Raw genomic sequence first — 19,066 nt, 5'->3', positions numbered from 1 at the left:
CTGGGATAACAGGCATGAAACACTGCGTCAGGCCTAGTGCTCTTATAAAAGAGGCCGAAGGAAGCTTGTTTGCCCCTCCCACCAGCTGAGGACACAGTAGGAAGATGGCTATGAACCAGGAAGGGGGCCCTCATCGGACACTGACTTGATCTTGGACTTCTCAGCTTCTAGAACTGTGAGAGATAAATTTATTTTGCTTATAAGCTACCCACCCAGTTTATGGCATTTTGTTATAGCTGACTATAACGGACTGAAATGCTGCCTCCACTTCTATGCCTATTTCCTCATCTGTAAAATGAGGATAATAATAGTACTTATTTTCAAATTTTGTTGTGAAGAATGATACAAGTAAATTGCTTAAAACTATTTATGGATCATTTTGTGCACTCACTTTATGTTGGCTATTACCTCATTATACTATCATTATAATTATTAATACTATCATTATACGGTCTCTTCATTAAGATACCAAAACCCAGAGTCACTATTCTGACTCTAAGAAGGACAGAAAGGTATAAATTAAAAGCTAAAATCATACTGCTTTTCCACCCCAATCCTGGGCAAAAAGCTAATCAAATGACGTTGAAATAAAAAAGAATCAGTTCTTAAATACAATGCTATTTCGTGTGTTTACTACTGTAGTCTCTGTGCTATGAATAGAATTGTATACACATGTGCATATATACCTATTCTGAGACTGAACGATTTATATTTGAAAAGTGCTTACTTGGCTGGGCATGGTGGCTCATGCTTGTAATCCCAGCTCTTTGGGAGGCCGAGGCGGGTGGATCACTTGAGGCCAGGAGTTCAAGACCAGCCTGGCCAACATGGTGAAACCCCATCTCTTCTAAAAATACAAAAATCAGCTGGGTGTGGCGGGGCACACCTGTAGTCCCAGCTACTCGGGAGGTGGGAGAATCATTTGAACCTGGGAGGCGGAGGTTGCAGTGAGCCAAGATAGGCCACTGTACTCCAGCCTGGGCTACAGAGTGAGACTCTGTCTCAAAAAAAAAAAAAAAAAAAAAAGTGCTTACTCTTTGTGGGATGAAAGAAGGTACAGTACACGTTGTCGAGGCACAGGAATGAATTCTTATATAGTAGAAGACTAGGGGAAAGATGCTGATATAAAACTGTTTCTTTTAAAACTACAGATTAATGTGATTTGGTTCAAAATTCTGGGAAGAAGAATGGGCCGGGCGCAGTGGCTGACGCCTGTAATCCCAGCACTTTGGGAGAGCAAGGCAGGTGGACCATGAGGTCAAGAGATCGAGACTATCCTGGCCAACATGTTGAAACCCCATCTCTACTAAAAATACAAAAATTAGCTGGGCGTGGTGGTGCGTGCCTGTAGTCCCAGCTACTAAGGAGGCCGAGGCAGGAGAATCGCTTGAATCCGGGAGGTGGAGGTTGCAGTGAGTCGAGATCGCACCACTGCACTCCAACCTGGGTGACAGAGCAAGACTCTGTCTCAAAAAAAAAAAAAAAAAAAAGAGTGAAATAGTTACATTGAAATTGGAAGCCATTTGAAACTCAGATACAGTCATTTTTTTATTTGAACAATGACATCTACTGTTGTCTTTATCAATTTATTAAAAAAAAAAACATGGTTCTCTTTCTATGGTTTTGTTTTTATTTTTTCAAATATCCTCAAATCCTCAAAGCTACTAGTACTTGGCCTGATATGGACTTCATTAAAAATTGGATGATACAAGTTAAGCCCGACAAGCTCTTGTCCCAGGAAATAATTAAAAAACACTTTTTCATAGCAGCCCAGAGAGAAATACAGGCCCACAGTAAACCTGGGGCTTTGTGATATTAGCATAACAATGGGCAAAAATGAGAAAACATACAGGTGTATTTTAACAACAAAACTCTGTGTGGACCAGGCGAGGTGGCTCAGGCCTGTAACCCCCGCACTTTGGGAGGCCAAGGCTGGCGGATCACCTGAGGTCAGGAGTTCGAGACCAGTCTGGCCAACATGGTGAAACCCCTCTCTACTAAAGATACAAAAATTAGCCAGGTGTGGTGGCAGGTGCCTGCAATCTCAACTACTCAGGAGGCTGAGGCAGGGGGAATCGCTTGAACCCAGGAGGCGGAGGTTGCAGTGAGGTGAGATTGCGCCACTGCACTCATCCTGGGTGACAGAGCGAGACTCTGTCTCAACAAACAAACAAACAAACAAAACCTCTGTGTGTGGTATAGATTTATCAAATGTGCAATAAGGATATTTGTTTTGTATATTGAGACAACTAAAAGGCAAACTTGGGTACAACTAACAGTTAACAGATCTTGGGCTGGGTGTGGTGGCCCACGCCTGTAATCCCAGCACTTTGGGAGGCCGAGGCAGGTGGATCACTTGAGGTCAGAAGTTCAAGACCAGCCTGGTTAACATGGTGAAACCCTGTCTCTACTAAATATACAAAAATTAGCTGGGCGTGGTGGTGGTCACCTGTAATCCCAGCTACTGGGGAGGCTGAGGCAGGAGAATCACCTGAACCTGGGAGGAGGAGGCTGCAGTGAGCTGAGATCACGCCATTGCACTCCAGCCTGGGCAATAGAGTGAGACTCCGTCTCAAAAAAAAAAAAAAAAAAAAAAAAAAGAGATCTTAAGTGCAGCACTGAGGTCAACGCAGACAGCATGGATGCCCAATAGGCCATCTGGATTGGAAGATTTACACTTGGATCTATTTGTAAACCATGTGCAAATCCTGCCTTATTCACATACTAGAAAGGAAAATGCATAAGCCCTACTCTAGTGCACAAAGAAATGATTGTGTGTATACTTTTGGTTGCTCACTCCACTGCAATGTATTAAGTTAAAAAGAACACGATCACTTCCAGGGAAGTACACATGGTACGATATTTGCATGTCAGCCATTTTGGAACAATCATTTTCAGTGCAGCTGCTTGGATGCTGTATGGAACCAGCCCCTGCCAATGATCTTTTCCCAATTTTTCCAAATTGAAAAATCTGAGAAATGGTTTTTAAAAACTATTTTTTAAATTTTTCGAGACAGGGTCTTGCTCTATCACCCAGGTCAGAGTGCAGTGATGTGACCATGACTCACTGCAGCTTCGACCTCCCAGGCTCAAGCGATCCTCCTGCCTCAGCCTCCTGAGTAGGTGAGACCACAGGTGTGCACCACCACGCCTCGCTGATTTTTTATTTTTAGTAGAGATGAGGTCTCATTATGTCATCCAGTCTGATCTCAAACTCCTGGGATCAAGCGATCCTCCCAGCTCAGTCTCCCAAAGTGCTAGGATTACAGGTATGAGACACTGTGCCCGACCAAATATGAGACATTTTTATAGCTAAGTTTTAAAGTCTTAATTCCAGAAATTAAAAGGGCTAACAAACCCTATCAATGGCACTTTTAAAAAATGAAATTGCTTACAATAATTCTATGTGAATAATACTTATTTTTAACTCAATGATTACATATGTGTTATGTGATTTAAACTCTTCCTGTCAGATTCTAAAGGAAACAGATTATTGTGGAAACAAATCTATAGAGAAAGACAAATATACTCAGAACATAACAAAAACTCAAGATCCTGTAAGATTTTGTAATATCTAGTTAATGGAAATATGCTAGAAAAAGAAGCATATAATCAGTTTCAGGACAAAATAAACCTGAGACTTCAGCTGGCACGTAAGTGAACAGAGAGCATCATCCTAGTCTATAATACAATAATTACATAAACAAAGAGAGTTCTCTAGTGTGTCACAATAAAACTTCCCCTCAACCAAACCAATTCCTTTCTGTCCTAAATGTTTTGTAGAGATTTTGTTATAATTAGGGACAACACTCTCAAAACAAAAATAACAACCTATGTATTTGTCCTTAACTTTTCCAAGTGAGCTATCAAAGGTATAAATTTTAACTGACTTTAAAAACATCATTCTTGGCCTGGGCACAGTGGCTCATGCTTGTAAACGTAGTACCTTGGGAGATTGAGGTGGGTGGATCACTTGCAGTCATGAGTTTGAGACCAGCATGGCCAACATGGCAAAACCCCATCTCTACTTTAAAAAAAAAAAAAAAAGCAGGGCATGGTGGTGCGTGCCTGTAATCCCAGCTACCCAGGAGGCTGAGACAGGAGAATTGTTGGAACCCAGGAGACAGAGGTTGCAGTGAGCCGAGATTGCGCCACTGCACTCCAGTCTGGGTGACGGAGCGAGACTCTGTCTCAAAAAAATAAAAAATAAAAAAAATCGTTCTTGGTCTTAAAGTAATAACAGAAAGTTGATGGTAAGGAGCCCTGAGTCAGTAGGAATTGATGAAGGCCAGGCTCTTAGCTATAGCCTGAGAGCCTGGGACATTAGGGAGATGGAAGCAACTTCCTACATTCTTCTCCTGCAATCCCTTCTTCACAAAGGAAATAGAGAGAAGCTATGTTTGCTTTAGTTACTAAGCCCACTTATTTTATTGCTGTCATAAAAACACACAGAATGGCCAGGTGCGGTGATTCATGCCTGTAATCTCAGCACTTTGAGAGGCCGAGGTGGGCGGATCACCTGAGGTCAGGAGTTTAAGACCAGCCTGGCCAACATGGTGAAACCCTGTCTCTACTAAAAAAAAAAAAAAAAAAAAAAAATAGCCGAGTATCGTGGCAGGTGCCTGTAATCCCAGCTACTCGGGAGGCTGAGGCAAGATAATCATTTGAACCCGGGAGGTGGAGGTTGCAGTGAGCCAAGATTGTGCCATTGCACTCCAGCCTGGGCTACAAAAGCGAAACTCTGTCTCGAAAAAAAAACAAAAAGACAAAACAAAACAAAAAAACACAGTAGTCTTTTCTAGTATACAGGACACTGAAGAGATTGAGCAGAAATAAAGGGGCAGATTTTTAAAAGGTGACTATGAAACAGATTACAGAGAAGAGTAGAAAGTTATCAACATCTTTTAGATTTTTTTTGAGGCCGGGTGCGATGTCTCACGCCTGTAATCCCAGCACTTTGGGAGGTAGAGGCGGGCAGATCACGAGGTCAGGAGATTGAGACCATCCTGGCTAACACAGTGAAACCTCATCTCTACAAAAAAAAAAAATACAAAAAGAATTAGCCGGGCGTGGTGGCGGGCGCCTGTAGTTTCAGCTACTCAGGAGGCTGAGGCAGGAGAATGGCGTGAACCCGGGAGGTGGAGCTTGCAGTGAACCAAGATTGCTCCACTGCGCTCCAGCCTGGGCAACAGAATAAGACTCCGCCTCAAAAAAAAAAAAAAAGATTTTTTTTTGAAAAAAAATTTAACCTCCATTTTCGCTATCCTTTTGCAATTTCTGCTTGTTTGTCTCCAGCCACTGCCTCCGAGTCTCTCCCACATGTTGCTGTAGACTGGGATGGATATTCTTGAGTGCCTTGTAGGCTGCAGAGACTATGGAGAGGCACTGGGAATAAGAAAGGTAAAATCTTGTCATTGCCTTTCCACTGGTTTATGTGATCCAACTGTCTCACCAGATGCTCAACCCCACAGCTATGTTAATAAAAAGAGCTGACCATATGGTGGTAAAATGAGATGCTATTGGACCAGAGATGGGGAATGTTTTTAGGAGAGTCTGAGCTAAAGGATGTTATCTGTTTATTATTTTACTCTCATGTTGAAAAATGCCTTTTCCACTTATTGAACCAGGGATAGGGAGTGCTCTTAGCAGAGTCTAAACTAAGGGATGCTAGATGTTTGTTATTTTACTCTCATGTTGAAAATTCCCGTTTCACTTATAAATATAAACATCTTTGCCTGGATTTCCAAATCCTTCACTACCTGGGTTCCGTGGCCTTTCAGACTCTTTACTGTTACCCACGAAGTGGTTCTTTGGCTGGCCCTTGTGCCTGCCGCTCTCTCCGCTGGTCATCTGTTTGTGCATGTACCTGTTCAGGCCCTACCCACTCTTCAAAGATGAACTTCCTATCTATGTCCTTGCTAAAGCTTTCTAACTAGCCCTAAACTCCTCCGGTTCCCTCTTTGAATTCTTCTTGCTGGTAGAACCTGCATTAGCACTTTTATATGCCTTCTTACGTGATTTTGTAAGTCATCTGGCCTGATGAAGTGATAACGGACAGCTGTTAAACATTAATATTATAGCAGTCTCCAAATAAGTAGTTGATTATTTGCAAGAGTTGAGCTCCTTGGCTGCAAATCTCATTAAGGGAATAAACTTCTAGAAATCAGGGTAATGAGATTCCAAGGTCTTGGGAAAATTAACTTTTAATTTGGGGGAGGAGAGACACGGTGGAGAGAGGGATGGGGGTCACTGGTCACACCCTAAATGTTAACAGATTGACTAATAGAATCAGAATATTTTCAAGTAGGCAGGTGCTAAGAAGGAATTCAAGCTAGGCTAGGTGTTAGGGAAGCTCTTGCACAATTTAAATGAAATCAGTTCTTCCAGGTAAACTTACAAGTGAGTTTGCTGAAACATAGTGAATAATTTTTATAAAACTGTGGAGGTGGGTGAGTTCCTAGAATGTTAAAGATAAGCTCGAATTCTTGAGAATTAAGATGGAAAGGACAAGAGGAAGAGGATTCTGTAGTTAGTTTTGAAACTGTCATATTTAATATTGAATGCTGAAAAATATTCTAGTACTACGTACTAAAAAGAGATAGCTTATGAACACATAAACATTTAAGTACTGGTCACTAGCTTCCTAAGAGAATTGAGAAAGAATAAGTATAGCCAAATACTTTCATTTTCTTAAAATATTTTTCCATAATAAAACCAGTATATGTTCACTAAAGAAAATGAAGAAAACATAGAAAAAAGAGAAGAAATAAGTATTACTTGAAATATGATCATTTACATTCTATTATGTCCTTCTACCTTTTTATACACAGATACATGTTTAAAATTTTTTTTACAAAACTGAAATTATACTGTGCATGGTACTATGTCATATTCTGAGTAACGTGTATTAAAGAGATTACATTTTGTTCAATTACCCATGTTATGGATGTTTCTTCAAAAATAATATTGTTTTACCAACTAAATGCATTAGTTGGTAAGGAAATCAATTTAGAGAGATGCAACCAACATTTAGAAAAAAATTAAGTACAGAATACATTTTAAAAATCAGATTGCATTGCACATAAGGGAATGTATTATTTCAGTTCTATGTACATATAAACACACACAAATACAGTTTATACAGTAACCATATATATGTACACACATACATATACAAATATGCACAAACACATGTATGTGTTGATCAAATGTGGCTACTCTGGGCACACTGCCTATGGATTAGCCCTGCTCTGCAAGGAACAATAGAAAAATTAATATTTTTTTAAAAATGTGTCAAATATGGGTATCATTAAAAGAAACAAGAGCCAATGCTTTAAAATATAATTTTTAATATTTGTGTAACATTCCAACAGTAGATATGTCTTGACATAGTTAAGAAATTCACAATTGTTGTACTTTCAGATTGTGTTCTATATTTGATGATTATATAATGCAACAAATATTTTTTATATGTGGGAACATCTGGGTTTTTTTTTTAGGATTAAACTACTAGAACTTGAATTACTGATTCAAAGTGAGAGATTTTTGACCTTCTGGCACATTCTGTCCAATTCTATTCGACAAAAGTGATAGCAATTCAGACTTTTATGAGCACTGTATGAGATCACCTATTTTCTTAACCCCTTTCTAATACTAGATGTTATCATATTAACAAAACACATCTATTTGGAGGAAAAAGTGATTGTGCTGCTTTCTGAATTTTACTTGGGTATTAATAACAATAGGTTTTCTTTTTTGTTTTCTCACATATCAATGTACTGTTTGTATTTCTTTTGTTAAAATTGCCTAAGTCCCTCCCTCATTCTTCTAATGGTGTGTTGCTCTTACAACATTATATGTTTGCAAGGAGCTCCCTGTAGACCCTGTATTACATTTTGGTCTGTCATAGAGATGCTCCTTTATTCATTTTAAAAAGGAGTTTACCAGATTTGAGCACAGGAACTTGCTTTAAACAAAAGACCTTCAGCTACGTAAGGCATGCAGCAGTATTTGCAGTATCTCTGTGATTGAAAAAGAGAAACATGTGCTTCATAACTAAACAAACAATGACCTTCAAAGTGTGCTATTAGGGCAGTGGAATTCTGTCTTCCTCCCTGTTCCTTATGGCATTTTAATCAGTAATTTGAAAGATTAAACTGATGAAATTCTGATAAAATGTATGTATGATCTACATAGGATAACCTTGGTTTAAAGATTGAGTAACAAAGAAATACTTCAAAAAATTATGTAAAGCTATAAAAATGAGCTATAACTCACAAGATAAATTTAGTGGAAAGAAGGGTAAAGAGCCAACATACACTAAAGTGAATAAGTAAACAATGAACAAAGAAACGTAGCAGCAAAACACAAAATTAGGGACATGTAATCTCAGCACATGAGAAAAAAAATCCAATTTTTAAAGGATTTTATTTTAAGCCCCAAATGACATTACATGTTGCTCTGGTTGGGGGCTACTGTGGGGAAGTTGATGCAATTTTCAGGTTAGATTTTAAAAGTTATAGTATATGCTGGCTGGGCCATATCAAATATTGTGTTCGGTTACGATTACGAGGCCTACTGATGAACTGGAGCACATGTACAAAGTGAGCAAACAGCAGGATGAAAGAACAGGAAATTATTAAATGGGACAACATTAGAAGCTCACTTTCCCATTTTAAGTGTCACTCAGATTTAATTTGCTAGCAACATTTAAGACATCTTTACTTTATCCAGTGTTTTTGTGTTCAGCTTAATTTTCACAGAAATATCTTTTTCTTTTTATACTCAAACTTCAACAGGTTTATTTTAATAAAGTACTTAAATGCAATATGCAATAAATTTAATTATAAACAGCTATGGGAACAAATGGAACAAAACAAACAAAAATGGACTCTTATACTATACAGTTCAGTGGGTGGTTGCAGAAATGTGAGGACCTAATTGGACAGCAGCCTCTCAGCTGTGACATTTGTGGCTCTTGACATTCACCGTGGAGAAAGTGAAGAGCATTGGTACGTCTAGGGCAGTGGTTTTCAAAGTGTGGTCTTAAAATCAGCAGCATCAGCATCACTGAGAATTGGTTAAACATGAAAACTCTTGAATTGGATCCATCAGAAAATGACTTACGTAGACTTTCTGAAAGATGGAGTCCAGCAATCTGTGTTATCATGAGCACTCCAGGTGATTCTGATGCATCTCAAGTGAGAACCACGGATGTTTAGTAAGGAGACATCAGCTGGGGATACTTCTATTTGTGTGATGATTTTTAAACTGTATGGTTTTGGGATGCTTATAACCAATGCGGAGCAGAGAAAAAGACAGAATAATTCTAATGTAATCAGAGATGAGGTTACAAATCTGCATTTGCCAAGCCCCTGGTGATTTTTGAGGTATGGATAGTTGGACTACACTTAGAAAAATAATGAAGTAGGCAGGGTGTGGTGATTCACACCTGTAATCCCAGCACTTTGGGAGGCCAAGGTGGGTGGATCACTTGAGGTCAGGCATTTGAGACCAGCCTTGCCAACATGGTGAAACCTCCTCTCTACTAAAAATACAAAAATTAGCCGAGTGCGGTGGCGCATTGTTGTGGGAAGTCAGGGACCCTGAATGGAGGGACCGGCTGAAGCCATGGCAGAAGAACATAAATTGTGAAGATTTCATGGACATTTATTAGTTCCCCAAATTAATACTTTTATAATTTCTTATGCCTGTCTTTACTGCAATCTCTGAACATAAATTGTGAAGATTTCATGGACACTTACCACTTCCCCAATCAATACGCTTGTGATTTCCTATGCCTGTCTTTACTTTAATCTCTTAATCCCATCATCTTCATAAGCTGAGAAGGATGTATGTCGCCTCAGGACCCTGTGATGATTGCGTTAACTGTACAAATTGTTGTAGAGCATGTGTGTTTGAACAATATGAAATCTGGGCACCTTGAAAAAAGAACAGGATAACAGCAATGTTCAGGGAACAAGAGAGATAACCTTAAACTCTGACTGCTGGTGAGCCAGGTGGAACAGAGCCATATTTCTCTTCTTTCAAAAGCAAATAGGAGAAATATTGCTGAATTCTTTTTCTCAGCAAGGAACATTCCTGAGAAAGAGAATGTGTCCCTGAGGGGAGGCCTCTGAAATGGCTGCTTTGGGGATGGCTATCTTTTGTGGTTGTAGCTGTGGGATGAAACAAGCCCTGGTCTCCTGTAGCACTCCCAGGCTTATTAGGACGAGGAAATTCCTGCCTAATAAATTTTGGTCAGACCGGTTGTCTGCTCTCAAACCCTGTTTCCTGATAAGATGTTATCAATGAAAATGCCTGCTCGAAACTTCATTAGCAATTTTAATTTTGCCCCGGTCCTGTGGTCCTGTGATCTTGCCCTGCCTCCATTTACCTTGTGATATCATATTACCTTGTGAAGTATGTGATCTCTGTGACCCACACCCTATTCGTACACTCCCTCCCCTTTTGAAAATCACTAATAAAAACTTGCTGGTTTTGTGGCTTGGGGGGCATCACAGAACCTGCTGACATGTGATATCTCCCCCAGACACCCAGCTTTAAAATTTCTCTTTTGTACTCTGTCCCTTTATTTCTCAGACCAGCCGACACTTAGGGAAAATAGAAAAGAACCTATGTGAAATATCGGGGGTGAATTTTGCCCAATAGCTCATGCCTGTAATCCAAGCTATTTGGGAGGCTGAAGCAGGAGAATCACTTGAGCTGGGGAGGTGGAAGTTGCAGGGAGCCAAAATCACGCCACTGCACTCCATCCTGGGTAACAGACTGAGATTCTGTCTCAAAAAACAAAAAAAAACAAAAGAAAACAAAACAAAAACAACAAGGAAAGAAAGAAAAAAATAAAATGAAGTAGAGTTTTTTTTTTTTAATTTATAAATTTGTTTTTTATAGAGACCAGATCTATTTTGTTGCCCAGACTGATCTTGAACTCCTGGCCTTAAGTGATCCCCATAACCCCTTGCCTCGGCCTCCCAAAGTGCTGGGATTACAGGCACGAGCCACTGTGCCCAGCCAACATAGAGATTTTAACTAAGGGAAAGAAAAAGAAAACTTGAGGGAGGTGATGTAAATCACACCTTCAAGCAATTCACTAGTTGTCTTCTAGAGGAAGTGCTTGTATTACTCTGCAGTGGCTTCAGGAAATAGAACTAGGATTAATAGCTGGAAGTTACAGAAAAGTGGATTATGGAAGGGATTTCTAAGAGATGGAATGGTCTGCTGTCTACAGGTACCATAACTCAGATACTCAGGAGCTGCCAAATGGTGAATACCCATTTGTCACTGAGCCTACAGAAAAGATTCTTGCAATGGGCTGGGGATTGGACCCAGGGAAATAGGGACTTCTAAGTTCCTTTCAATTCTGAAACTCCAAAAATTTTATCATGCCCCAGATCTCCTGAAAGTACCTTGAAGATTTACATTTTACAATCAGAAAAGAGAAAGCTCTCCCAATAATCTTTTCTATCTCATGTTAGGAATATATTCTTGTTAGATATTAATATGTCTATTTCAGGCGAACAGTGTTGATAATAGAGACTTGTTATTCTCCTTTGTAGTAACTGAGCCCATGTCTATTGGGTAATTTGGCTGATGAAATAGATGAAAAACTTCTTTAATACCAAAATAAAATCTGCATGACTCAAAGAGGCAAAAAACTGATGATGAACTTTTTTTTCCCCCAGGAATAATAGAGCATTCTAGAGAATGTGCTTTAAATTTCCAACAACTGCCACAGCCTATTTTAGTAATGGCTTCTGCTGGTTGAAATTACAGGTATAAGTGGTGTATTTAGGATTGTCCAATGTGTGTTCCTATTATTCTTAGGTACTGGCCATTGACAAAAACAATGACAACAGCCATCAAAATATGGTGCGCAATGAAGAGGGCAGGAGATTTTGCCCAGTCTGGGCTTGTGTACAGTATCAGCCAAAAACATATGAAAAATGTACCAAGGTGTCTGTAGATATACACATAATACATCCATGCTTATAGATGGATGCAATTTAGATAAAGATGTCTAATGTATCGCTATTTTAAATTGTCTATTTTAGTGTAATTGCTTTCTGGGTACTAGCAAAAATTATGGAAAAGAAAAAATTACAACCACAGCTTGTCATCAGTATAAAAATGGCTTTCTTTTCTGAAAGAGGTTTCATAAAAGAATGCTAATGAGTATATATGAAGCTACATGTGTCTTTAGACTAAGCAAGAGAAAAGGATTTTGAAAGAGATGACTTGTTGATGACCCAGGGCTGTCTAGTAAGTGGCCTCACAACTAGAAATAATTAATATACGACTCCACTTTTGGTGGAAATTAAATTTGGACATCATAATAAACCCAAACTTTACATCAACAACTTCCATTCATCTTTTTCCTAGATACTTAAAACAAATTTATAAAAATAATGTGCAAATATTACCCTTTAGACCACTGATGGAATTCTGCTTAACTCTTTTTCATTCTATTTGATGCTGTTTAATTCAATGACATAAATTGAGATTGAGAGTTGACCATCTGCAAGGTACTGTGCCAAATGTTGAAATGCTAAGATCACATTACATAGAAGATATAAGTCCTATATCTCCTTGCTTTACTGAGCTACAATTTTGTACCATAATATGAGATTCAGATCATTTTGAATAATAATTCAAGTTCAAATACCATCAAATAAAAGTGATAATGCAACATAATGAGCTAATGGTCATATATAACATGATCTTAAAGTGAGACAGTGTGACATTTATTTTTCTGCTGTCAAGTCTTCCAGTAAACTTGGTTCAAAAATGTTCTAAAAAGTTTATTGGTGCTACAAGTCTTCTTCTTCCTTCATTTCTTCTATTTTGCCACCCAAGTTTTTGTTATCATCTAATGTGCAGACGACTACAGTAGCTGCTGATGCTGCAAACACATCCTCCTATCTCTAGATTCTCCCAGCTTGCCCTCATCTGCTGTGTAGATGATGATGGCTCATGTGTAGATCCAGAGCACAGGATATGTTCTTGATTACCTTCTTCTATACTCTGCTTCTCTAACTGGAAACCTCCACAGTACTCCTTGCCTGAATTTGCTGTCTTCAGACCCTCTTTCTTGTGCCACCTTTGCTCTGTCTCTCTCTCTCCTGCAGGGCCCCACTGTTTAGTGGGCAGGTCTCTTGCTTAGGCCTTAACTCTTCCTCTTCCTGCCTACTCTGCACTGTTTTAAGAGAAGCTATCATGATTTATATTAAGGAAGTTAGTGGAAAGCCAAATCTGTTCACTGAACATTTAACTTGCATGAGCAGAATGAACCAACTCAGGTGCAACTGTTAGTAGTATCCCCAAAGTAGTAATTTGTGTTCATATCTGTCCTTTTGCAAAGTATAAGCTTCCTATGAGCAGGGGCTTTGTCTTATCTATCCATTCTCAGAACAAATTGCCTGGCCCACAGTAGGTTCCCAATAACTGTTTTGTTGTTGTTGTTGGATATAAGAATCTAGTAGTGCTTGAATACATGGGTGCTCTTGGTTTGTAAACTTATCATACAGAGCCCCCAGGATGGTCTCTGGCTGAAGCCTCATAGCTACTGGCATAAACCCAAGACTTCATATTCATTGGAACACAATACTTTGGGAAATGCTGTAGAAACTTCTGCCCCTGGCATATGTAGCAGCAGGGGTGACATTTCCCACTGTGGGGAGTGTCTACTCAGCAGCCCCACAGCATTCCTTAGGAACCCCCAGGGCTGTATCGGACACTCTGACAAAAACCCGTGATACAATTCAGAGCTCACAGAACTTGAGCAGCAACTTAAGAACTAACGATGCTGCCAGGGGAAAATGAAGATATATTGTCTGAACTCAATCAGGCTACAAGGTCTGATACATTGCACACCAATCGATTTACATCATGCTGCAGGGAAACTAAAATTGTTTTCTCAGGCAAGTTATCATCACCACCAGTTTCAATAAAATAAGATGGATAGCCATATCTGCCAACTACAAAATGACAAATGAGATGGTTTCAGGTCCATAGCAGAAGAAACACAAGAAAATAGTTCATCTTTGAGCAGATACACTTCATATGCTTGCTGGTAATATCTATGGTGGGGAAACTCAATGGCCAGTTTATAAATTATTTTCACTGAAGGTGTAGTAGGAATATATATGTATATATATATTTTTGAGACAGAGTCTTGCACTGTCACCCAGGCTGGAGTGCAGTGGCGTGATCTTGGCTCACTGCAAGCTCCGCCTTCCCGGTTCACACCATTCTCCTGCCTCAGCCTCCCGAGTAGCTGTGACTACAGGTGTCCGCCACCACGGCCAGTTAATGTTTTTTTTGTATTGTTAGTAGACACGGGGTTTCACCGTGTTAGCCAGGATGGTCTCGATCTCCTGACCTTGTGATCAGTCCGCCTCGGCCTCCCAAAGTGCTGGGATTACAGGTGTGAGCCACCGTGCCCAGCCATAGTAGGAATTTTTAAGCGTAGTTTACCTATATTAGTGTATCTGTAATCCCAAGCAACAGAATCCATAGCACTCAACCCTAAAATAATATGCACAAAGGCTTTCTTTAAGGTAAATTCACAGGGCAGAGATGTAAAATCAAAACCTTCCTTCTCGTAGGTTCCAAGTCTGCTTGTGTCCTATGATGAGTGTTTTGTGAAGCAGATAATCTGCCTCATTATGATGGGTGTTTGTGTCAGTTGAGGATCTGACTCACTCTATGGAGCTCTTACCATGCCTACAACTTCATTAATATATATATAATCTAGAAAATGAGCTTTCTGAATACTCTAAGGCTTGTCTCTACTTTATTGTGGTAGAAATTGATATCAAGGGAAGTGAAAGTAAGGACAGCCAAGCTGTCTTTTTTAACCACAAAGAGTATCACATAACCTGACACTTAGTCAAAACTTACTACCTGTTGATGAATGAATGATTTAGAAACTAGAATAATGGTATATAAAAACAATGATATCAGTGTAGCAGATGCGTGGATCCCAGGCCACCAGGTCAATTTTCTCTGTTGGGATTATTTATGGGGAACAAATCCAATGGCAAGTTTATATGTTTTCTTTTTATTCGTCCTAGGACCCTTTCCAAAATAGCCTTTTTACACTAATGTGCATGTAGGTCCAGTCAGTAAAGTCCAGAGTGTTCAGCCAGGAGGGACATGGCTCAATCCCGAACAGAACCAAGGTCCATCCCAAACGTGCCAGGAATGGGCAGCTGAGGGACTGCCCAGGTAGATTCGACACGGTACTGCACTGCTCCTACCCTGGCTCCATAGCTGGGCTGGGGCTGTGATTCCCAGACGTGGCACCTGTATTATTCACAGGTTTACACTGTATGCAGAGGGGAGTTCCCAGATTATAGTTTTATACGTTTTATAGGTTATTAGAATATGGAGGGAAATCTCACACTAGATTTTACATTTAATAAAATCCAAGTAAGGCTGGGCGTGGTGGCTCATGCCTGTAATCCCAGCACTTTGGGAGGCCGAGGCGGGCGGATCACCTGAGGTCGGGAGTTCGAGACCAGCCTGACCACCATGGAGAAACCCCGTCTCTACTAAAAATACAAAAAAATTAGCTGGGCCTGGTGGCGCATGCCTGTAATCCCAGCTATTTGGAGGCTGAGGCAGGAGAATCGCTTGAACCTGGGAGGCGGAGGTTGCAGTGAGCCGAGATCACACCATTGCACTCCAGCCTGGACAACAAGAGCAAAACTCCGTCTCAAACAAACAAACAAACAAACAAACAAAAAAACCCACCACCACCACCAACAACAACAAAAATCAAACTAAGTTAAAAATCATTTGACCAGGGACTAAAAAGTATCCTTCAAGTTTTCAACGGTGTCTTAAAAAAACAATATAAGTTTCCCGGAAAGTAGCTACAGTTCTTCACTGACTGAAGACTAATTGGTGGTGGAGGTCTGTCATTAATGTGTAACACACTGGTTTTGGAAATCAGGAATACAACATCTGATTCCCACCTTCCAGAATAAGTTATTTTTCCCTCTAGTGTATGCTCTTGCATGAAGGAAAAAATAAAGATACAAAAGAGATAAAAAGAGATAAATGGATACCTCTTCTCTTGTAAATTTACATTCCATTTAACTAAGTAGTTCAATTTTTTATGAAAAGAAAATCAATATATAACTTTGATTTTATTGTACTTTGACCTATAAAAGCAACGAATAATAAATAAGCAACAACATAAACGTCCATTAATAGATGATCAGAAAAATTACAGGGCATATCCATTCAAAAGAATTTTGCATGATTAATAAATAGAATCATGTAGAAAAATAGTCAATTATTTGGAAGACATTTACAATGCATTTTAAGTGAATAAAGAATGTTTCAAAAGAATATTTAAATATAATTCAAATTCTTAAATATTTATATTTATTTGTGCAAAATGCTAATTGGAGCTGTGTCTGGGTAGAGAGAGTCGTCTAGAGGTGAAGAAACTGAGGTTCAGCAGTTTAAATGATTTTTTCTTTTATTGTTATTATAATTATTATTATTTTTGCAGAGACGGGGTCTTGCCATGTTGCCCAGGTTGTTCTCGAACTCTTGGCCTAGAGCCACGTTCCCGCCTCAGCCCCACAAAGTGCTGAGATTACAGGCATGAGCCACTGCACCGGCCTTAAATGATTTTTTAAAATTCACATGGCTAGAATATATAGGACTAGGTTTCAAACCTAAATAGAAACACATCAAATTCCTTGGCCCAGGCTCTTTTTACCATGTTACCACTTATATATAATCTGCATAAGGCTGTATTAACCAGTAATTCCATAGTGGGCTTAGATAAATCATTTAATTTTATTTAATCAAAATAACATTCTAAAGGAACTAAGTATTGTATCTTCTTTGTTTTCTATTTCAAATAAGAGGATTTACATTTACATTTGCTCCTATCAACATTTAAACAATTGAGTTACAGAGTTAAAAACAGATTTCAGCTGGGCACAGTGGCTCACACCTGTAATCCCAGTAGTTTGGGAAGCTGAGGTGGGCAGATCACTTGAGGTCAGGAGTCCAAGACCAGCCTGGCCAACATGGCCAGGAGTGTTGGCGGGTGCCTGTAGTCCCAGCTACTTAGGAGGTTGAGGCAGGAGAATTGTTTGAACCATGGAGGCAGAGGTTGCAGTGAGCTGAGATCGTGCCACTGCACTGCAGCTTGGGTGACAGAGTGAAATTGTGTCTCAACAACAACAACAACAAACAGATTTGATCCTGAAGATCAACTGATTTCAGGGCCAACCCACTCCTGTTAAATTTCTCTCACGGAGTCTCCACAACTTCTGGTCATTCCTTGCAATCCCCAGAGTACAGTTAGGAGCTCAATCCACCAGCACAAATACACCAGGACAGAGAGAATGGGATAGCCAAGGAGGCATCATCTTTTTTCTATTGATTCTTTTAAAGTCTCTACAGATAACTGTCTTCATTAAGATAGGGTGAAAATATTTTCAAAAAGAGATAAGATTAGGTGACTCCCTGGGTGTTCAACATCAATACTTTCTAATATTCATTTTTACTTTTCTACTTTTGTAGCCCAGAGCCAGGCTGATTTAATTTCCACTTCACACAAAGACAAAACCAGTGTGTTACACATTAATGACAGACCTCCACCACCAATTAGTCTTCAGTCAGTGAAGAACTGTAGCTACTTTCCGGGAAACTTATATTGTTCACACAAAGACAAGACAGAAGGTGAATCACACAGTTGGCACTTGATTATGAGTCTTGATTGAAGGTGTGGCTGATCAGTCATCCTACCCTGTTTTTCCTTTGTTTTCTATCTGTCCCTCCTTAATGTTTGCGTAGCAGACAGATGCTATGGTTTTTCTTATCTTATCATGTTATCTTTTCTTATTTTTTGAGACAGAGTTTCTCTTTTGTCACCCAGGTTGGAGTGCAATGGCATGATCTCTGCTCACTGCAACATCCGCCTCCTGAGTTCAAGCAATTTTCCTGCCTCAGTATCCCAAGTAGCTGGGATTACAGGTGTGCACCACCATGCCTGGCTAATTTTTGTATTTTTAGTAGAGACAGGCTTTCACCATGTTGGCCAGGCTGGTCTTGAACTCCTGACCTCAGGTGATCCACCCGCCTCGGCCTCTCAAAGTGCTGGGATTACAGGCATGAGCCACCGTGCCCAGCAGATGCTATGATATTTTAATGGCTGAAAAAGTGGTGTCAGATTTGATGATGGTGATGAAGAAAATAATTTTCATAATTCTTAAAGCATATGAACCTTTTTGAAAGAGAATAAAGTCAACTTAATAACATTTAAAGGTATGAGAGGACATAGTAACCCTTGGAAGACCAACGTTAAGAGACTTCTCTGATAGCAAGAAAAATAAAGAAATAAGAGTAAACAACAAGACATGAAAAGGAGCTTTCTTGAGACAACAAACCCCAATGCGGGTATTACACAAATGTGAGTTATTTTTATCCTACCCATTTTGGGATTAATGAAAAGAATAAGAATAATCTATAAAGAGTAATGAATTTAAAGTAAAAGAAAAAGCTTGCTTCGAGTTCCAGCTCTAATGCTCAACAGCTGAAAGATATTGGTGAAGGTGCCCTCACCTCACTATTTCCCCATTTTTTTGTCTGTGAAAAAAGGTGATACCTGCCTGACTACCACCCAGGATTGTTGTGCATGCAAACAATGACCAAAACAACAACAAAACACACAAAAAGGAGTCTATATTTTTTGGAAGATTGAAAGTGCAATGCAATCCTCAGCTGTTTATTATAATTTTTCTCTAAAGTGCTGGTAAGTATTTATGAATCTGGGTAACTAACAAAAACTCCCCTGCAAAAGCTGGCTAGCAAAATATTTTTGTCTCTGGGGTGAAACAAAAACAACAATGCCATTTTTCTAACCTCGGTTATAAAAACCCTAGGCTGGAACATGTAAATCAACTTACAAAAATAGGCACGCATTGGAAATGGACTCAGACTGGGGAGGTGGGTATCATCAGGTGGCAAGATTTATTTATTTTTTGTCAGTTGGGAGAATGTCAAAGAGCAGGGT

At 39.5% G+C, this 19,066-nt stretch overlaps 1 protein-coding gene across 12 annotated transcripts in view; it reads right to left on the bottom strand.

Moving 5' to 3' along the window:
- Positions 1–19,066, bottom strand: part of RGS7 (regulator of G protein signaling 7) — a 590,397-nt gene that overhangs the window by 3,561 nt on the left and 567,770 nt on the right. For 3 of the 12 annotated variants that reach the window (XM_063707301.1, XM_063707307.1, XM_063707302.1), the window contains one exon: positions 5,250–5,385. The exons of 8 other annotated variants lie outside the window; for them this stretch is intronic. In XM_063707301.1, coding sequence (XP_063563371.1) covers positions 5,250–5,385 — 136 coding nt within the window. Of the gene's footprint in view, positions 1–4,833; positions 5,033–5,249; positions 5,386–19,066 lie in introns of those variants that run through there. One more of the 12 variants, XM_063707305.1, reaches the window with a different exon arrangement.

This window comes from Gorilla gorilla, chromosome 1, assembly GCF_029281585.2.
Source record: "Gorilla gorilla gorilla isolate KB3781 chromosome 1, NHGRI_mGorGor1-v2.1_pri, whole genome shotgun sequence".
In the NCBI taxonomy this organism is placed as follows: domain Eukaryota; kingdom Metazoa; phylum Chordata; class Mammalia; order Primates; family Hominidae; genus Gorilla; species Gorilla gorilla.
This window is presented reverse-complemented; position numbering and strand designations above follow the sequence as displayed.